At 43.3% G+C, this 22,700-nt stretch overlaps 1 protein-coding gene across 1 annotated transcript in view; it reads left to right on the top strand.

Moving 5' to 3' along the window:
- Nucleotides 1-22,700, top strand: part of Sfxn2 (sideroflexin 2) — a 46,435-nt gene that overhangs the window by 7,272 nt on the left and 16,463 nt on the right. Inside the window, exons 4-5 of the mRNA XM_080275318.1 lie at nt 16,405-16,530; nt 17,987-18,201. Coding sequence (XP_080131444.1) covers nt 16,405-16,530; nt 17,987-18,201 — 341 coding nt within the window. The remainder of the gene's footprint in view (nt 1-16,404; nt 16,531-17,986; nt 18,202-22,700) is intronic.

Below are 22,700 nucleotides of genomic sequence, written 5' to 3'. Positions count from 1 at the left end.
ATATATCCATCCATCCATCATCATCCAGTCTTACATTGCCCCATCAGGAGCATAGGACCCCCGGGCTAGGCAGTTGGTCCTGACATTTAAGATGAGAGTGACCAGCCTCACTCATCCCTGAGTGGTATTACATGAGCAGTCAACCCCAACCACCCCTTGGATATAAACCTTCCCCAGCTCAATCCAGTTGGAGCGCAATAATTACCCACTAAAACCACCAGGCGCCAATATCTGGTTATATGGTTACCACCCAGCATAGTAAATGCTTTCCTGGTGTACAGGAAACCATTTGGCTTGTCAGTCAGTGTAGAGTCACCCACAGGCTGAAGGAAGAGGAAAGAATGAAGGAAAGAAAGACAGAAGAGGGAGTGTAAAGTCATCCGTAGGCAGAAGGACAAGGAAAGAATGAAAGAAAGAAAGACAGAAGAGAATGGAAGGAAAGAAGGCTGGAGAGGAAAGGGCAGATACCCGAGAGCAGCACTACATCGATATACTGTATTTATATATATATATATATATATATACAGTATTGCACCAACTTTCGCTACAGCAGGATTCACGGAATCCACTTTCGCGGCATGCACCAAATATTCCCTAACTTCCACTTTCGCTTGAAAAAAAATCGATTTTCGCGCACAAATTTTGGGTTTGGGACAATATTTTGAATTTTGAATTTCCTGCACCGCCCGCCCGCAACCCACCGCCATCTTGAATGACATCATGTCAACACTCTGTCCACCCATTCCCGCCATTGTGTACGAGCGTGCTAGCTCCATTGTGTTGGATTCTCACGGTTCAATGGCCTCTACTATACCTGGTAGTGTGGGGAAAGGGCCTGGTGGTGTGGGGGGGAGAGCCTGGTGGTGTGGGGGGAGGGCCGGAAGGCAGTGGTGGTGATAAAAAGTGGCCCCCCTGGGGGTAGGGGGGTTTTCAAGAATACTCCCCCAGTATCCCTGCTTGTCGTAAAAGGCGACTAAAAGGGTTGGCGGAGGGTTAGTGCCCCTCCCCGGAAAACAACTAACTAAAAAAACAAACAAGAAGCCTCGGACAAGGACTGACCAAACGTTGACGACCCAGGACCGGACAAAGGACTTGGTAATGTGTACATGGAATGTAAGAGGAGCGAATGATGAGGTGAAAGAGAGAGAGATTGTCCAGGTGCTTGAGGATGCGAAAGTGGATGTATGTGGAATAACTGAAACAAAATGGAGAGGAGAAAGTGTGAGAGAATGGGAGTATGGATGGGGTATATGTGCAGGAGTAGATGAGAATGAGAGGGCAAAGGAAGGAGTGTGTATAGTTGTGAGTAAAAGATGGAAGAAGAGCATAAGACAGTATGGATCAGTTGGGTCAAGGATTGTGTGGGTAAAGTTGAAAGTTGGAATACAAATGTGGGCGATTGTGTGTGTGTATGCGCCAACGCAAGATCGTGCTAGAAGAGTGAGAGAAGAGTTCTGGACAAATGTGGAAGTGTGCATGGAAAAGTTTGGAAGGAGTGAGAGAGTGTTTTTGATTGGTGATATGAATGGTAAAGTTGGTAATGTGAAGGTGGATGGAATAGTTGGTGAGTGGGGTGTGCCTGCTGAGATAGATGAGAATGGGAGTGCGCTAGTGGACATTTGTGCTGGGAGGGGGTTGGTAATAGCCAATACCCTCTTCAGGCATAAAATGATCCACAGGTATACATGGCGAGTGATGAGAAGGGTGGGTGGTGAACTGAATGAAAGGAAGGCAATGATTGATTATGTGTGTGTGGATGAAAGGATGCGAAGATGTGTAAAGGATGCAAGAGTGTATAGAGGTTGGGGGAGTGGACTTTCTGACCACTACTTCGTGGTGGCCAGAATTAGGTTGCAAGTAAGATGGAGGAATAGAAGAAGGGAAAGACGAGAGGAAGGAGTAGTTGCAAGGAGAGTGGAAAGGTTACAGGAGGATGAGAAAAAGGCAGAGTATAAGAGAGAAGTGGAGGAACGATTGGGCAAATATGAATTGGAGCAGATGGGAGACGTGGAAGGTGTGTGTAAGATATTTACAGAAGAAATATGTGCAGCATGTGATGTGGTGTGTGGAAGGAAGAGAAGACGGAGGGGGGTGCAAGGAACAGCGTGGTGGACTGAAGAGGTGAAACAGGCTGTGGCACAAAAGAAGAAAGCATACAATGAATGGATGAGAAATAGGGGCGTGGAAGAAGTTGAGAGGCGGAAGAGAGAGTTATATGTGGAAAGGAAGAGAGAGGTGAAAAGATTAGTAAGAGAGAGTAAGAAGAGAGTGGATGAGGAATTTGGAAGGAATTTGAGTGTAAAGTGGAGGGACTGTAAGAAAATGTTCTGGAGAGAAGTGAAAAGAGTAAGACAGGGTGGAAGTGAAGTTAGCAGGGGAGTGAAAGATAAAAATGGTAGATTACTAGTGGAGAAGGGAGAAAAAGTGAGCAGATGGAGAGAACACTTTAAGGAATTGTTGAACGTGGAGGATGGAAGTAATGCTAGTATAAGTGGCTGGGGAATGGCTGGGAGAAGGAGGGAGGTGAAAAGACAGGAAGAAATCAGTAGGATGGAAGTTGTGGAAGCAATGAAGAAAGTTAAATCGGGGAAAGCCCCAGGAATTGATGGAGTGTGTGGTGAAATGCTGAAGCATGGGGGAGAGATAGTAGTAGAATGGATGTGGAAGATGTGCAGATTGGCCTGGGAGGAAGGTAGAGTCCCGGAGGATTGGAAGTCAGGTATAATTATTCCCTTGTACAAAGGAAAAGGGGAAAAAGAAGTGTGTGGTAATCATAGGGGCATTTGTCTTCTTAGTATAATAGGAAAAGTGTATGGTAGGTTACTTATAGACAGAGTTAGAGAAAGAACAGAGAAATTAGTTGGAGAAGAACAGGGAGGCTTTAGGAAGGGAAGAGGTTGTGTAGATCAGATATTCATTCTTAGATCTTTAGTGGAAAAGTTTCTAGAGAAGGGAAAGAAGTTGTATGCGGCTTTCATGGATTTGGAGAAAGCATATGACAGGGTGGATAGACAAGGATTGTGGAAAGTGTTAAGAATATATGGAGTAGATGGGAAGTTGTTGAATGCTGTGAAGAGTATGTACGATGGTGCGAAGGCTGCAGTGCGTGTGGATGGTGAACTAAGTGAATTTTTCTCTGTGAAAGTTGGTTTGAAACAGGGATGTGTCATGTCTCCATGGTTGTTTAATCTGTACATGGATGGGGTAATAAAAGAGGTACAAGGTAGGGTAGTGGGTGTTGGAGTGGCCCTGGTGAGAGAGGATAGTGTTTGGAAACTCCCTGTACTGTTGTTTGCAGATGATACTGTGTTGTTGAGTGAAGACGAAGGGGAGCTGCAAGGCTTGGTGGATGAGTTTGAGAGAGTGTGTAAGAAACGGAACCTAAAGGTGAATGTAGGGAAGAGTAAAGTGATGGTCTTTGAGAGAGGTGAAGTCAGTGAATGTACAGCGAGGTTGGATGGTGAGGAATTGGAAAATGTGAGTACGTTTAAGTATTTGGGTAGTGTGATGAGTAAGGATGGAGGTTTGGAGGATGAAGTGCTTGAAAGGGTACAGCAGGGAAGAAAGGTTGCTGGTTCCTTAAAAGCAGTGATAAGAAACAGGTAAGTGAGCATGGAAGTAAAAAAGTTACTACATGACAGTATTGTGATACCAACTCTAACGTACGGAAGTGAAGCTTGGACATTGTTGGAAGGACACAAGTCAAGAGTGAGAGCAGTGGAAATGAGTTATTTAAGAGGAGCCTGTGGAGTCACGTGGAGAGACAGGCTGACGAATGAGGATATAAAGGAGCGTTGTGGTGTGGATGTGGATGTGATAGGAAGCGTTGTGAGGAACACACTGAGGTGGTTTGGCCATGTGGAGAGGATGGAGGGTGAAAGATTGACGAAGAGAGTGTATGTGAGTGAGGTGGAGGGTGGAAGAGGGAGGGGGAGACCGAGGATGAGATGGAGGGATGGGGTGGAGAGGTATATGAGAGAGGGGGGTGTGAGTTGGGAGCAGGGCAGTGAAATGGCGGGGGACAGGGCGACTTGGAGGCGATTTGTTTGTGGCCACCCCAAACGGGATTGAGGCGTCTGGCAATAGATAGATAGATAGATAGACATTCAGAGTCGGGAGGAAAGGCCAAGGCTAAAAGAGAGTATCGTGTTGGAGTGAAGAAACGGCAGTATAATAATGAAATGAAAAGGAAGATAGTTGAGCACATTGACAAGGGCACAAAAAACAGTGAAATCTGCCGTATATTTAACATCCCAGAATCGACAGTGCGTAGTATGAGGAAAAAGCATGGTGGTAGCGAGGCAGCAACAGGTGGCGCCAATACGTCTGGCGTGGCTAAATAAGCCCACCACACACCTCGGATACTTACCCCCAACATCCATTAAACACCTCAACCTGGTCTCTGTGGTATGTTTCTCCTCATATAATGTGTACTGTACAGTTTGTATTGTTTGTATCTCACAATGCAATGTACAATAGTGATTTGATGTACTGTATTGCAAGTGAAAATGAAAATCTGATGTTACTTTAGGATAACCGGGAACCAATTAGCCTTTTTGCCATAAAGACAATGCCCCAACTTTCGCTAATTCCACTTTCGCGCATTATTTTTGGACCCAATTAGGCGCGAAAATTGGTGCCCCACTGTATATATATATATATATATATATATATATATATATATATATATATATATGTATGTATGTTTGTATATAAGTAATCCCTCTAATATCCGAACACCCAATATCCGAACATCCCCACTAACCGGACATAATCGTCCTGGGATCCAGTATTCCCAAAATGGGCCTAGAACCGCAAAAAATTTGAAAAAAATCTGACTTTTTTCCCACCCGTAGTTTGAAATTGCCACCTGGCACTGAACAGCTGTTACACCATGGTCCCTTCACCCCTTCCTTCCTCCCCCCTCCCCCCTCAGGGTTGCCATTTGGTATTTTTCATTACCAAGTGTGGGCCAATTTGGTAATGAAAAATTCGTTTGGTAATGAATCAGAATAATGTATTACCAAATGGATTTTTCACATGTATGAGGATACACAGGATGGAGATGGTGGATTGTTTGCTCTCTCTGATTAATCTGCTACCCTACATAGCGTGAAAATAATCAACATGGTGTTAATTATAAGGAGAGTGATTACATGTATTTTCACTTGTATATATAATTAGTGAAGAATAAATGCTAGCTTTACGAATTTGGTAATGAAAAGTTAAATTTGGTAATGAAAGTTTAGGAGATTGGTAATGTGGCCGTTGCGATCTGGCAACTCTGTTACCCCGCCATCATCAACGGTCACAGTCTAACTTCAATTGAGAGCAGTTGCTCATAGCAGTGCAAGCCACAGGTGCTTGTTTTTTGTGAATAAACAGTGAATAAACTGCAATACCTCGCCACTAGAACACACAGGAATTTACAGTGTTGTGCAGTGTTAAGAAATTAGAATTTAGAGTGCAGAGGATTAACTGTGGACTGCAAACTGGCAGTTCAAACCAGTTCAGGAGCCAGGGACTTGTAAGTACCCAGAATGTTTAATATTGTATAAACTCACCTCTAAAACCTCATTTTATGGTTCTTTTTCATTTATTTCAGTCTTTTATGCCCCTTATTTGTGTAATTTGGGTCTTAAATAGGTGCAACGCATGTCCAGAGGGAGTTGTATAGGTGTTTCGCTGAGTTAGGGTCCATAAGTACAAGTCCATAAGCTTGGGCCCAATATCCGGACAGTACCAATATCTTGACCAGCCTATGGCTCTATTACATCGGATATTGGAGGGATTACTGTATATGTATATATATATGTTTAAATACCAGTATATATATATAGATAGATATAGATATATGTATATATATATATATATATATATATATATATATATATATATATATATATATATATATATATATATATATATATTATATATATATATATATATATATATATATATATATATATGTATATATATATATATATATATATATATATATATATATATATATATATATATATATATATATGTAAAATCTTTAAGGCACTGATTTTTCTCAATTTAAGTCCATGTCCTCTTAGTCTTTCATCATCCATCACAAGAAAATCCACTTCATGTACATGGTCCAGTCTTCTTATACCTTTGACATCATAATAAAAAATCCTCTTCCTCTTCTCTTTTGAGGTTGGTAACTTTATCATCTTCCATCTCTCCTCATAGTGTAACACTGAACCTGGGCACCATCCTCATAATAATTTTTGAATAATTTCTAGTTTCTTAATGTGTTTTTTTCAGATGTAGCAACCATATCACTGCTGCATATCCTGATCTAAGCCTTATCATAAACATTATCAACTCTCTCAGCATTTCCTTATCCATATACAGTACACCCTTGATATACTACAGGCATACCTCAACTTACAAACATAATTGGTTCAAAGAGGCCATTCGCAAGTTTATTTTGTTTGCAAAATGAAAATCCCTTACAATACTGCACGTACAACATAAAAAACACTATACTTTTCACTGATCTGTCGGTAGGGTTTTAAATGTTCTTAAGCAGTTTATATTATATTATGAAATACTGTAATCTTCCCAATATCCGATGTAATATACTGTAGTTAAAGGCATGTCTGGGAAGTGGGTTTGTCCGGATACTGGGACCCTGCCTCCTGGGCTGGTACTTGTGGACCCTAATCCAGCCTAACTTTGAAAGCCACCTAAATAACTCCCTACCGGACATGCATAGCACCCATTTAAGACCCTGTTCACACAAATAAGAGACATAATGCATGAAATAAATGAAAAAGAACCAGAGAATGAGGAATTAGAAGTGAGTATGGAAAATACAGTACTTAGCAATATACAGGGTACTTACAGCACATCCGTGGCCACCTTCTCTAAGGCTCTGGCAGTGGTGAAAATGCCCTTGAAGCATGTACAGTAATCCAGTGTTGTGCTGCACTTACGTCTTTGCACTGTGAGTTATAATTGTTTAGCACTGCATATTCTGTTCTTAATTGCACCATGGCAGTTTCAACCGCCAGTTTCCACTCCACATTTAATCCTTTGCACTCTAAATTCTAATTTCTTAATGCTGCACAACACTGTAAATTCCCATATGATCTTGTGGTGAAGTATTGCAGTTTATTCACTGTTTATTCACAAAAAAGAGTACGTGCGGCATTCATTGCGATGAGCGTCTACTCACGATGGTAGTTAGGCGGTAACTGGGGAGGGGAGAAACAGCAGGGGGCTGGTGGTCGTGCGTAAACACAGCTGTTTGGCACCGAGCACCAGGTTCAAATTACGGGTGGGAAAAATTTTTATTTTTTTTATTTCTTAATTTTTTTTTGTTTTTTGGCGATCTTGGGGTTCCGAAGGCCCAGGCCCAAAATGTCCGGGTAGTGGGGTGTCCGGATAATAAAGGGATTACTGCATAAATTAACACAAGAAATACACAAGAAAAACGTACAGCATTAGACACAACTCAGTTCCTGCTATTGTCTGATGTCTGCTGTATTTACAACTGACGAAAGATAATGGAATGTTTGCCACCTGCAAAGATGTGGATGTGGTATGCATTTCATTTTGTTTCGTTAGTTGTAAATATACATTGGACATAAGCGATAACAGTTATTTTATAAATATTATTGTAGCTCACCTGAGGGCAGACATAGCAGGACTTGCAGGAAGTGAGAGGAGACAGGTGAAGGAGTGGAGTTAGTTGGAAGATGTGGGTGAGGAGAGAGCAGTGGGCAAGTTGAGATTTTCAGGAGAAGCAGGCTGAACGGATGTGGCTGAAGGCTCAGCAAAGGAAGTTGAAGGCTTAGCATAGGAGGTTGAAGGCTCAGCATAGGAGGTTGAAGGCTCAGCATAGGAGGTTGAAGGCTCAGCATAGGTGGGTGAAGGCTGTGGTTTGTCTAATTTCATTTCCACCCTTGAGAAAAACCTCGTGATTGACGACTGGGAAGCGTTCTTTTTCTCGTCAAAGATGAGATGACAACAGGCCAGGGCATCATGCACAGCAGCATAGACTCTGCCAAACCGGTAGGCGTTTGGATCCTGTTCTTCAAAGGACTCAAGCCCTTTCTCTATCATTCCAAAGGCACCTGTTAATCCCTTGATAGTCATTTTCTTGCTCTGAAGTCCTGGCTCAGTCCCTTCCTCCTTCCGCTGTAAGTCTAACTCCTTTAACTCCTTATTGGTCAGTTCCTTCTTATGAGCCTCCAGTAACTCATCAAAGTCCTCTTCCTCCAGATCCATACTTAGTTCCTTACTCAGCGTCACCATGTTAGCAACAATGTCAGGGTCTGTGAAGTCTCTGAAGTCTTGCACAAATTGGGGGCAAAGGTGCTTCCACACACCATTCATGTTAGTCTGTTTCACCTCACGCCAGGAAGCAACAATGTTTTGGATGGCCTTGTAGATGTTATAATCCTTCCCAAAATCATGCAAAGTCTTGTTTTCCCCAGCTTCAGTAGCTGCAACTACCTGTCTCAATGTACGGCAGAGGTAATACCTCTTGAAGGTGGCAATAACTCCCTGATCCATGGGTTGGAGAAGTGAGGTTGTGTTTGGTGGCAGGTACACAACCTTAATGTTGGGGTGATAATCATTAAGGTTGGGAATGTGTTCAGGGGCATTATCAAGGACAAGGAGAATTTTGAAGGGAATGTTCTCCTTCTTGCAGTACAGTAATCCTTGTACTATCCGGACGCCCACTTTCTGGACACCCCACTTACCGGACATTGTGGGCCTGGACCTTCGGAACCCCAAAATGGCCAAAAAAAAAGAAAAAATCCGCCCAAAATCTGAATTTTTTCCCACCTGTAATTTGAAATTGCCGCGCGGCGCCGAACAGCTGTTTATACCACAGCCCCTTCACCCTTTCCTTCCTCCTCCCTCCCCTGTCAGGGTTACCATTTGGTACTTTTTGTTACCAAATGTGGGCCAGTTTGGTAATGAAAAATTTGTTTGGTAATGAATCAGAATAATGCATTACCAGATGGATTTTTCACATGTATGAGGATACACAGGATGGAGATGGTGGATTGTCTGCTCTTTCTGATTAATCTGCTAGCCTACTTAGTGTGGAAATGATCAACATGCCGTTAATTATAAGGAGAGTGATTAATATTCCACTTGTATATATATAATTAGTGAAAAATAAATGCTTGCTTTATAAATTTGGTAATGAAAAGTTAAATTTGGTAATGAATATTGAGGAGTTTGGTAACGTGGCCGAGTTTCGATGTGGCAACCCTGCACCTCCCTCACCACCAGTTACCCCCTAACTGTCATCACGAGTGAATGCTCATCGCAGTGGATGCTGCACGTGCTCATTTTTGTGAATAAACAGTGAATAAACTGCAATACCTCGTCACTAGACCACACAGGAATTTACAGTGTTGTGCAGTATTAAGACATTAGAATTTAGAGTGCAAAGGATTAACTGTGGAGTGCAAACTGACGGTTGAAACTGGCGTGGTGCAATTAAGAGCAGAATGTTCAGTGTTAAACAATTATAACTCACAGTGCAAAGAATTACTGTAAGTGCAGCACAACACTGGATTACTGTACGTGCTTCAAGAGCATTTTCGCCACTGCCAAAGCCTTAGAGAAGGCGACCACAGACGTGCTGTAAGTACCTGTACACTGCTGTTTTCCGTAACCACTTCTAATTCCTGATTCTCTAGTTTCTTTTCATTTATTTCATCCTTTATGTCCATTATTGGTGTGAATAGGGTCTTAAATAGGTTTAAATAGCTGCTATGCATGTCCAGTAGGGAGTTATTTAGGTGGCTTTCAAAGTTAGGCTGGGTTAGGGTCCATAAGTACAAGTCCAGGAGGCTGGGGACCACTATCCAGACGGGATCACATTCCAGACATGCCTTTGGCTCTATTACGTCGGATAGTGGAAGGATTACTGTATTTCTTCACTTGTGGCACAAAGTGGTTGAAGAACCAGACCTCAGAAAGGGCAAGAGTAATCCGTGCCATGTTGTTCACCATCCATATCACTGGGAGGGATGCCTTAGGGATGTTCTTCAGGGCATGGAGGTTGGCTGAGTAATACATGAGGAGAGGCTTCAGTTTGTAGTCACCTGAAGCATTGCCACCCAGCAGGAGAGTTAGCCTGTCCTTAGAGACTTTAAATCCTGGCATACTGTTCTCAATCATCTTCTCAATCATCTCTGCCAATGTAGATTGGAACTCCTTCGCTGCTACTGCGTCTGCGCTGGCTGCCTCACCGTTTATCTTCATCTTATGGAGGTTAGCCCATAATTTAAAGCGGTAAAACCATCCAAGACTTGCATTAAACTCTACATCCTTTTCCTCAGGATATAGGTCTTGGAACAGCTTAGTGGCCTTCTCCTGTATCAGCCCTGTGCTGATAGGGATGCTCTGGTGAATCTAGTTGTCTATCCACACGCTCAGAAGTTTCTCCATCTCCTCCATAATAAGCCCACGTTTTTTGGCAATGATGGTGGACTCCATGAACACAGAACCCATCACATGCTTAAGAATACACTCCTTATCCTTAATAGTAGTCCCACAGTTGATCTGTTCATCCCAAATAAATCCGCCACTGCACTAATTCTTTTACCTCGTTCAATATGCCTTATTATTTCGAGTTTTTGTTCAATAGAGATGGCACGTTGCTTTCTAGATGAGCTAGAAGCACCACTACCAAAGCGCATGCATTTATCAGCCATATTAAATGGAGTGAAAGTGCTAAAAGCACTGAGCAGCGATCCTCTCTCCTCCAGGTGAACAAAACAAAAACAAAAGATGATGGGTTAGCCCTGTAGCTCCCACACTGCCGCCTAGCAACCCGCCTCATAACTACTGTTACCCGCCACATTCAAAAGCAGTCGCAACAGACCACTACAAGCTAAATTAGTTTTTTGTGGTTACGTTCGTACCTGTGAAATGTTTGTTATTTTTTTCGTGTTTGCATCTTTGAAATGCTCAGATCTTGAATGCTCATAAGTTGAGGTATGTCTGTAATTGATACCACACCTTTGATGTTAAGCCAGTACAGTAGTTTATTAAAGCCAGATATCATGCTGTTTGGTAATTTCCTAGGCGTCTTGGTTTTTACCGAACAAAGATAATTAAATACCGGATATAGAACGTCGTTCAGCCATACACTCATACACAGTAACTTACAGCTAGGTCTACATGGCTCGTTCTCAGTAAATGTCCATTTTTTTTTTTTTTTTTTTTTTGTTAGGAAGAAGGAACCAAAGGCCATGAGCCTGCAATAATTGTTCGAGAAAAACAAAATAAAGAGAGAGCCAAATTCAAGATCCAGTCATTTCGAGATGCCTGGACACACTGCATTTGAAAGACTAGAGATCATAGCTAGCAGGGAATACAGACAGAGGGAGACAGTTCCAGAGCTGACCTGTTACATAAATGAAGGACTGGGAGTAATGGTTAACTTTTGCATTAGAGAGTTGGACAGAAAGGGGGTGAGAGTTTGCTGCCAAACGGGTGCTGCGCGCCCGTCGTAGAGGTGGAGGAATACAAGGAGACAGTTCAGAGGAGCAGTGACCGTTGAAGTAGCAATAGAAAAGTGTTAAAGATGCAACATTGTGGTGAAGAGACAGAGGTTGAAGGGAGCCAGTAAGAGGAGGAGAGTTAATAAGACGAAAAGCCTTTGATTCCACCCTATTGAGAATAGCTGTATGTGGGGAGCCTCCCTTCACATGAGAGTTGTACTCTACACAGGGGCAGTTAAAACCCGTGTATAGAGTCAACAACTGGGCAGGGGTAAAGAAGGAATGGAGTTGGCTTAGCACACCTAACCTCTTGGAAGCAGATTTTACAAGAGATGTAATACGATCTTTCCAAGATAAGTCCCGAGTGAATGAAACCCCAAGCAAGTTCAAGGATGATGTAGGATTAAGCTGAATATTACTAAACATTAGTGGGTACACCTGTGGAAGATTTTGTTCGGTTGATAAGTGTAAGAACTGAGTCTTTGATGCATTAAAAACAACAAGATTATTTTTACCCCAGTCAGAGATACAAGCCAAGTCAGACATTAGGTGTGCCATGGCCTCATCTCTTGTTTGTTGAAGTAACTGCTGAGATGGATGTTGCTGGAACCGAATGGAAAGGTGAAGGGTGGAGTCATCAGCATACGATTGGATAGGGTTAGATGTACAGCTTAGAAGGTCATTGATGAATAAAAGGAAGAGAGTTGGTGATAGGACAGAGCCCTGAGGAACACTACTGTCGATAAATTTAGGAGAAGAATGATGGTCGTCTACAACAGCGGCTATAGAACGACCAGAAAGGAAGCTATAGATGAAGGCACAGATAGAAGGATAGAAACCATAGGAGGGCAGGTTGGAAATTAAAGATTTATGTCAGACTCGATTGAAAGCCTTCGAGATGTCAAGTGCAGTGGCAAAGCTTTTGCCAAAGTCCCAAAAGGAGGATGACCAGGAGTCTGAAAGGTAGGTGAGAAGATCGCCAGTGGAGCATCTCTGACAGAACCCATACTGATGATCAGAAAGAAGGTTGTGATAGGAAAGATGCTTTAAAATTTTTCTATTAAGAATTGACTCAAAACTTTTGAGATACAGGATGTTAAAGCAATTGGATGATAGTTAGAGGGTTGGGAATGGTCACCCTTCTTTGGGACTGGCTGAATGAGAGCAAACTTCCAGCAAGAAGGAAAGGTGCAAGTTGATAGACAAATGCGAAAGAGCCTACCTTGGCAGGGTGTAAGCACAGAAGCACAGTTCTTGAGGACAACAGGAGGGAGTCCATCAGGCCCATATGCCTTGATAATATTGAGGCCTGTGATGGCAGAAAATACATCAGCTGAAGAAATTCTAATGTCGGGTATGAGGAAGTCAGAGAGGGGAAGTGATGGAGGAACAGCACCGGAATCGTATAAGGTGGAATTGGAGGAGAAAGTCTGAGCAAAGAGATCTGCTTTATTAGTAGAAGAAATAGCTATAGAACCATCAGAGTAGAAAAGAGAAGGTAAGGATGATGAGGTAAAGTTGTTAGAAAGGTGCCAGAAGGAGCAGGAAGAGTTTGAGTTGGAAAGTTGAGAGCATTTATTACAGATGAAATTATTTTTAGCAGAGCGAAGAACAGACTTAGCACGATTCTGGGCAGAAACATAAAAAAGATGTGATTTAGAGGTGGGTTGGCCCTGGTACCTTTTATAGGCCCTCTCCTTGTTGTGGATAGCATTAGAATTTTTCATGATTAAACCAAGGCTTTCTTGCATTAGTCAAAGGATATGAGAAAGGAATGCATGCGTCCATGCCCGAGAGAATAACCTTTGTAATGCACAAGGCACACTCAGATGACTCCCGGCCATGGAAGCAATAATCATTTCAGGGAAAATCAAAGAAGTACTGCCTGAGGGCCTCCCAATCCACAGCTCCAAAGTGCCACAGATAATGTTTCTTCGGAGGGTCCACAGGCCAGACCGGAGCAATAGGACAGGTTAAGATAATAAGGTTGTGATTGGAGGAGCCCAACGGTGAGAAAAGATTAACAATGTAAGCAGAAGGATTAGTTGTAAGGAAGAGGTCAAGTATGTTGGAGCTCTCTCCAAGGCGGTCAGGGATACGAATAGGGTGCTGGACAAGCTGCTTTAGGTCATTGAGGATAGAAAAGAAGTAGGTTTGTTCACCAGGTGGATCAGTGAAAGGAGAGGAGACCCAACGGTGGTGGTGAACATTGAAATCACCTAGAATGGAGATTTCAGAGAAAGGAGAAGTGGATAGAATGTGTTCCATCTTAGAAGTAAGATAGTTGAAGAATTGTTGATTGTCAGTAGAATTAGGGGATAAGTAAACAACGCAGATATTTTTAATCAGAAAATGACAGGAAAACCGAAGCCAGAGTTTAGAGAATTCAGAAGAATCGAGTTCAGGAACATGAGAGCAAGGTAAGTCATTGCATATATGTACACAACAGCCACCTTTGCCTCAGAGAGCTAAGTCTCAGTTAGGAAAGGAAGGGGAGGTTTAGAGGAGGAGAGGTGGTGCACAACAGACTGAAAGTTAGAGGAAAGGCCACGAATGGTGCAGAAATGAAGAAGAAGTGAGTTAGACAGTGGCTCCAGGCAGCTCAAGTTGTCACCAGGAGAGGGGCGGAAGGTGGAGGTGTTTATGGTCCCCCTCCCCGTGGGGACTCCGAGGCTATATGTTGTGAAGCCATTTTTTTGTTTTTGAATTTTGGAAAAAGACATGTAGTATGTACTGTACATGTAGTTTGGTGTTGATAGTTAGAGAAACATGTGTTAGAGAGCATGCTGGCCTACTCTCTATGTTACTGAAACACTGAAAAAGTTCAGCAAAGGGGGATGGTCAGGAACTAGTCCCGAGGGCTGATGAAACTGGAGCTCCAGCTCTCCCTGTCATCAGCTTTCCGTCCACCTTGGGAGTACTGCCCTGCTCGACTGGTGAGACAGTCTACTCCTACTAACTTATGCGTTTATTCTTACCTTTCAGAAAGTATTTGCACTGCAAATAAAGACTGCAAGTAGGCCTTGAATAAACCTATGTTCATTTGTCATGTCGCACTGGTCAGCGTTTCACGCGTGTCCATTCTATTCCATCCATCCATCATTGCCTCCATGAGGAGCGTAGGAGCCTGGGGCTAGGCAAGTTGGTCCTGACATTTAAGATGAGAGTGACCAGCCTCACTCGTCCTTGAGTGGCATTATGTGAGCAATAAACCCCAACCACCCCTTGGATATAAACCTGCACCGGCTCAGTCCAATTGTAGTGCCTTAAATGCTCACTAAACCACCAGGCGCCACTGAAGAAAATTTGTTAAATGAACATAACGTTCGGTCAGCTCAAGGTGATCGTTAAAACCGAAATTCAGTAAGAGAGGGTTTGGTATATCAAGGGCTTACTGTAATTTAAAGCCACTCTTATGTTCATCACGAGTCCATTCATCCCTCCAGTTACCCTGTTTATATACATTTCTGTGGTAGGTCACCCTGTATGGTCACTCCCAAGTCCTTCTCTTCTTTTGCTTTGCTGATTTTCTCTCTGCCCATTTTATATATCTAGCTCGTCTCACTCACTGTCATTTCTAAAGTATGTTTTTTAAGTTCATTTTCCAAATCTGACTCCAGTATGGAAGAAAGACTGCCCAGGGACAGACTGAGGAAAAATGTGGAGTTAAGTCCATTATGGTGACTTCAGGGCTAAAGGGCTAAGGAAGATCATGACACATGGAGAGTTCCACACCCTGCTGAAATTTTTTTAAACTTCAATGATCGCTTCATTTTTAATCCTACTAGTACAGTAGAGTTGCAGTACTGTACTTGTTTCACTGGTTTACTGTAGTGACTGTGTTGACCGTAGTGACTACAGTATGTTAAAGTCGTCCCATCATTGCTAATATGTCCGTGAATGGCAGTTCTTAGACAGTTAAAGCTGCACTTTGCTAGGTGCTTTCACAATCTCCTACTGGGGGAAAACTTTGATTGCAGCTATCCAGAAACTTTGTATAGATAGATAGACAGAGGTTTAAAAGGCAGGTTTGGCTAATTTATGTCTGGGAGTCCAGCTTGAGTTTGAGATTATGATGTTTGTGGCAGAATAGACTAATTACTTTGAGGGCATCCTGTAACATCTAGTTAACCTTTTCACACACGTTGATGCAAAATGAGTCAAAATGGTGTTAGGCTGAAAAGTAACAAATGATGCACTTTGCATCATTATCAGTGTTGGTCTGAAGGGATGCCAATTAGACAATTTTGGACAAAAATATTCACCAAAAATTAAGTTTTTTGGTGCGTCATAGAGGAGGGTGTCTTTTTCAAGGTCACCAATCTCAAATATTCTGCTTTCTCTCGGCTTTCATTGTGGGGGAAGGCTGCACGCACCCAATTTTTGGTGATTTACTCAAAAACTATTGGTCTAATCAAAATTCCAAAGGCACCATGTGAAAACTCGTGAAATTCTGCCCATAGACATGTGCTTGCATGGTGCAGGTAAAGTACTGCCTTAGGGTGTTGGGAAGTTATTTTTGCTGTGGAACAGCATTATTATCACTGGATTCCAGAACCTTCACTACACAGTACTTTTACTCATCAGTTTTATGCGTTTTTATTAGCTTATCATATAGTATAAACATCAGTGAAGATGATGGTATACAGTTTATACCAGTATAGCCAATTTCTGGGGCAAATAGAATCCACAGGAATGTTTTCCTTTATGCCCAGGTCCAGGCTGCCATCACGGCATTTTCTCTGATCATGTCCCACAAACTTATAGAAAATTAATGGTGCGCGAGAGGGTTACTTGTAAAATGACCCTAAACGATGCTTCTAGATACAGGGTTAGGGAAGAGTTAGCTGAAGGAAGAGATATAATTAATTTGTGAATTGGTCTTTTCCAGAGGTATGTTCCATTTGCTGCTGTGGCTGCGGCTAACTGCATCAATATTCCACTGATGCGCCAAAATGAAATAATATATGGCATCCCAGTCTCTGATGAGGATGGTAATGAATTGGTTAATTCTAGGGTGAGTACTGTATGTAGAATTTCTGATTTTTTTTTTTTTTAATAGATAATGAATGGAGGAAGGAAAACAAAAGAAGAAAAAAAATAAGTCCATGTGCCTAAAGGCATCCTCCATTCATAAAATTTTTATAACAACTGGTTTTATATTGAAGTGGATTAAATGTTTGTGGGAAACAACTCCCGGAAAGTGAATTCCAGAGAGTAGTAGTTATGGGGATAAATGAATTTTGATAAGCAGAGGTTCTGCATTGCAGGGTAAAGAGTGTGAGTTCATGGGCGCTCCCAGGTGCCCGATTATTTCAGGAGAAAATGTGAAGGGGAGGCACAATTGAAGCCAGTCCATCAGAGCACTTACGGTAAAAATATCGATAAAATAATGCTAAAGAAGCAACATCTATATGTATTGATAATGAAGGAAGGTCCTGCGTAATGGCAGGATTATTGATTAATCTAATGGCTTTATTTTGAATTTTGTTCAGCTGCCTCAAAGCAACTGCTCCACATCCACTCCACAGTGGTGAACAGTATTCGAACTGAGAACGCACGTGACTTTTGTATATTGTGGCCATCTGCTCGTCAGTGAAGAACTCAAACTCTGTACATAAGTCCCAGTGTTTTGGAAGCATTTTTAACAAGGGATTTAACATAAGCTGTCCAGCTTAGGTTGGGGTTTAGAGTAACACCTAGGACATCAGTTGTAGTGGATATGGGAATATTGACAACATTTAAAATTATGTGAGAGTCAGAGGGATTCTTTCTGTTGGAGAAATTAATGTATTTAGGAGACCAGATTTGTTTGTCCCCATTGATTAATTTTAGAAAGGTCCTGGTTCAGAGAAATTGCTGTGTTTATTTGGGAATTTATAATATCAAATTGTGTAAAGGAGATACTCAATGTGAAAGAATCATGAAGGGTTAAGTCATCAGCATAAGAGTGTATTGGGTTGTGACTGTTAGATAGGAGGTCATTTATATGAATGAGAAAGAGGTGTGGCAATAATTTGTGGCAGTTTGAAACATATACCTGGTGGTCCAGTAGTTTAAGCTGCTCCAGCCATATGTGGCCCATGATGGTTTACATCCAAGAGGTACTGGTATAGTTGGGGTTTCGTGATTATAATGCAGTGGAGGGACAGGCAGTTGGTTACTCTTACTTTAAATATCTTGAGTAAGTAGCCTGATCCTGAGCCCTTATATTCTTGAAGGAGTAGCAAAGACTTGGGTGTCATCTAGATAGATACAGTAGCAAAGTCCTCGCTATAAGTTGTCATTTTTGCATTGATTTTTGCTAGAAAATACTCAGCAAATTTAAGAAAAATTGCCTAATAAAGTTTCATTGTTATCTGTGAAGCTTATTTACTAGTTTCCCTTCAGTTTGTAGCAGCAGTTGTAGTTACATAATTTTGATAGTTTATAATACATCCTGTACCTGTAAAGAGGATATGACTATTTTGCAGGTTGCGGCAGTGAAGGGTATTTCACAGGTGGTGTTCTCACGAATCCTGATGGCGGCACCAGGTATGACACTGTTGCCAGTAGTGATGGAGCGTTTGGAGAAGCAGCGGTGGCTTCGCTCCAACCCGCGCCTCAATGCTCCATTCCAGGTCCTTGCGTGTGGAGCCATCCTCACCTTCATGACACCCACAGCTTGTGCGGTCTTCAATCAAACTTGGTAGGTGGTGCTGGAGAGGAGTTGGTGTTTCATGTGATAGGATTTTCAAGGGATTGACATATAATCACTAGGTGGTTCAACTGCCTGGTTATACACATCCCTCAACTATTTTCCCATCCCCCTGAAAGAGAGTGGTTGCATGCAGAAAGGCAGTGTAAGCTTACTGTCCACTGGATTGATGATTCAAATGAGCCTGTGCCATTATAAATACCAGCTTGGTGAGGGGTTGTTTCTTAGAAAGGTATACAGCAAGTCATTATTATTATATGATGGCTTTTTATCTTCTTGTGGCTTTGGACCCCATCACTCTAATAATGTAATTTGTATTTTTATTCTTGCTACCTCCAGATAATTACATGCAGCTTGGGAGATAACTTTGTAACTGGAGGGTTTAGATATAACTTTGGTTAATCCCTTCTTTCTTACAATTGCAGTAGAATCTCCTAAATTGCAGTCTTATGAGACTGGGCTCACTCTGCAATTTGAGAATTCTGTGATTTAGATATAACTTATCTTATGGGGAAACTTACAAATGGGTCTGTCATCTCAGAAAAGTTACCCCCCATATCCCCAAACCTACATTAAACTGGTCACCAGTTAACACTAACAACCATGCTTGACGTGGGAAAGAAGAACTGTGATTGGCCTATGGTAAGTGCAGTGCTTGAATATGATTGTTTCATAATTGCCATGCTTGACCAAGATTGGTTTACGCCCAGCTAGATACATGGACTCGAGGTAATGGTGGCGTGTATTACACGAGGCATCAGTAAAGCATCACTTTTGATGCCTGCATCCCCAAATTTTATGTAATTTCAGTGATTTACAGATGTTGCAAACTTGCATGATGTTGCCATGTATTATGAATCTGCTGTTTAGAGTCACAATTTAAGAGATTCCACTGTACAGTGTATTTAATTATCTTTAAAGTTGTACAGTGACAGCTTCATTATAATGCAATACTATGCCATTGGATAGAAGAGATTAATTCTTCAGTGACTTGCTGAAATACAGACTACTTGAAGTTTCTGTCTATCTATTGCCAGACGCCTTAATCCTGTAAGGGATGGCCACAAACAGATCGCCTCCATGTCACCCTGTTCCACTGCCCTGCTCCCAGCTTACACCCCCCTCTCTCATATACAGAAATCCCTCTAATATCCGAACGCCCAATATCCGAATATCCCCACTAACCGGACATAATCGTCCCAGGATCCAATATTCCCAAAATGGTCCGAAAACCGCAAAAAATTCGAAAAAAAAAATGAATTGTTCCCGCCCATAATTTGAACTTGGTGCGCGCGGCGCGGGACAGCTTTGTTGTGGCGCGTCATTCCTCTGACGTCTGATAGAGCGCCCCTGCATCCTCCCCACTTTCCACCTGTCTCTCGTCGAGAGTGCACGCTCGTCATCATGGCTGCCCACGTGCTCGCTTTTGTGGTGGTTCCTTACCTGCTGCAGGCACTCCTGCTGCTCTTGTGCCTCTTATTAGTGTGTGTGATGATGGCCCTACCGCCTGAGAAGAGGAAGAGAGTGGTGTTGACTCTGGAGAAGAAACGGGAGATATTGGAGAAAGTAGATGCGGGGTGGTCTTCTTCCCACATCCTCCCCGAGTTCAACCTGGCCCGATCTACTTTGTTCGATATCAAGAGATCCAGAGACAAATTCATGTAGTACACGGCTGACTTCTCGTCGAGAAGCAAACGCAACGTGGAGAGGAAGGTGATGATTACTCCCAAGTTTGCTGAAGTCGACCACTTCACGTTGATTTGGTATCGACAGCAACGTGCTGCTGGTGTGATGGTACGTGGTACAGAGCTGAAGGCTGCTGCTGAGAAGTTCGCCAGGCTTCATGACGCCCTAGACTTCAAGGCATCCGAGGGTTGGCTCTTCGCGTTCAAGTTACGTCATGGCCTTACCAACCGTAAAGCTCATGGCGAAGCTTTGGACGCTAACGAGGATTGAGTTGACGAGTTTTGGCACAAGGTGAAGGGCTTGATCGACAGGGAGGGCCTTATTCTCGGTCAAGTCTACAATGTTGACGAAACTGGTTTATTCTGTCGCTCTTTGCCAACGAACACTCTAGCCGAGGAGATGGAGAAGCATGTACCTGGCTGCAAGCTCTCCAAGCAACGGATATCTGCTTTGTGTTGTGCCAATGCTAACGGCATGCACCGGCTTAAGCCCGTCATTGATGGCCGTGCAAAGCAGCCTTGGTGTCTTCGTGGGGTGATGGATGTCCTTCCTGTCATCTGGTACCATTCTTTGAAGGCATGGTTTCCAGCTGTGATCTTCAAAGACTGGTTCCACTGCCACTTCGTCAAGGAGGTCATACGTTACCAGACGAAGACACTGGGAATCCCGCACAATCAGGTAAAGGCCCTCCTTCTCCTCGACAATGCACCTGCCCACCCGTGCGACAAGGAGTTGGTGGCTGAGAATGGCCGGATTAGGTGCATGTTTCTGCCACCTAATACGACTGCTCTCATCCAACCAATGGACCAAGGAGTGATCATGGCAACAAAGCGCCTATACCGACGGAAGTTCCTGGACGAGGTGATGGTTGTTCTCGAGGACGAGGACGAGCGCAGGGAGGGACGGGACACGTGAGGCCAGCGGACTTTGGAAAACCTTCGCCGCTACAACATCAAGTCTGTGCTGTACAACTGGGCCAGTGCATGGAAGGAAGTCCCTGTCAAGACTCTAGAAAATGGCCCTTGGGACTTGTGGAGGAAGTGCGTGCTTTCAGGCAGCGCATCATCAGTTGTCAGAATCGTCGGTCCTTGCGTCAATCAACGATTGACAATTTTTTCAGGCCCGTGACTCCCGCTGAGCCCAGCCCTGGCTCCACTCCGTTGCCTCTCCAAGACAGGCCCTCATGCTCCGAGCCACAGCCCAGCACATCAGGCACGGTGGAGTCACCGCTCGACGTGAGTTTGCGTCTGTCTTCAGAGTCGTCTGCAGTGGGTACGCCATCACCACGACCCAGCAACGCACCCCTAGGTCACCTGCCAGTGATACTCTCGGACTCTGACAGTGATTAAACAGCAAGAACTTCTCCACTAGACCACACGGGAATTTACAGCGTTGTGCAGTGAAAAAAACAGTGTGTTGTGTTAAGGATTTACAGTTGTGAGTGAGAATACAATTTTGGAACAAAATTTAACGTAAATAGACTTGTTTGTTTTTGCTTTAGAAAATGGTTAGAAGAGTGGGAAAAGTTAAAGTGCAGAGTGCAACACTTAGTAAGTTACAATGGAGCATAAGTTAGACAAGAGTGCGCACTGTAAAGAGAATGGACTTCCGAGTGCGATTGACTAAGTTCAGTGCAAGACTTCATGAACAGTGTACTGCAAGTGCTTCAGGAAATCCTTCTTACTGTCAGAGTCCGAGAGGAGGCGGTTACTCATCGAGATGGCCATGGACTTGCTGTAAGTAGGCAGAATGTTTCATACTGTACTTTTTCCATACTATACTTACCTCAAACACCTCATTTCAGTCTTTACTGTCCTTTATTGGTGTGAATAAGGTGTTAGGAGCTATGCATGTGCAGTAGGAAGATGTTTTTCTGAGTTAGGCTAGGTTAGGGTCCATAAGTACCAGTCCAGGAGCCAGGCACTTTTAAGTACAGTAATCCCTCTAATATCCGGACGCCCAATAACCGAACATCCCCACTAACCGAACCTTATCGTCCTGGGATCAAACATTCCCAAAATGGTCCGAAAATCCAAAAAAATTGGAAAAAAAATCGATTTTTTGCCGTCCGTAATTTGAACTTGCCGCGCGCGCCGCGTGAGAGCATTGTTTTGGTTCGTCATTCCTCCGACGTCCGATAGAGCGCCGCTGCATCCTCCCCACTTCCCGCCTGTCTCTCACCGCGACAAGACCTACGCTCTTCGTCATGGCTGCCCACGTGCTCGCTTTTGTGGTGGTGCCGTACTTGCTGCAAGGCCTCCTGCTGCTCTCTGCCCTACTCTTAGTGTGTGTGATGATGGCCCCGCCTCCTGAGAAAAGGAAGAGAGTGGTGTTGACTCTGGAGAAGAAACGGGAGATATTGGAGAAGGTTGATGCGGGTTGGTCTTCCTCTCGCATTCTCCGCGAGTTCAACCTGGCCCGGTCGACTTTGTTTGATATCAAGCGTTCCCGAGACAAGCTCATGCAGTACACGGCTGACTTCTCGTCGAGAAGCAAACGCAACGTGGAGAGGAAGGTTATGTTTACTCCCAAGTATGCAGAGATCGACCGCTCCACGTTGATTTGGTATCGACAGCAACGTGCAGCTGGTGTGATGGTACGTGGAACGGAGCTGAAGGCTGCTGCTGAGAAGTTTGCAAGGCTTCACGACGCCCTAGACTTCAAGGCATCCGAGGGTTGGCTCTTCGCGTTCAAGTTGCGACATGGCCTTACTAACCGTAAAGCACATGGCGAAGCATTGGACGCTAACGAGGATGGAGTGGACGAGTTTCGGCACAAGATGAAAGGCTTGATCGACAGGGAGG

This window comes from Coenobita brevimanus, chromosome 61 (assembly GCF_032717465.1).
Source record: "Coenobita brevimanus isolate Jiangsu-jjx chromosome 61, ASM3271746v2, whole genome shotgun sequence".
NCBI classification, from domain to species: domain Eukaryota; kingdom Metazoa; phylum Arthropoda; class Malacostraca; order Decapoda; family Coenobitidae; genus Coenobita; species Coenobita brevimanus.
This window is presented reverse-complemented; position numbering and strand designations above follow the sequence as displayed.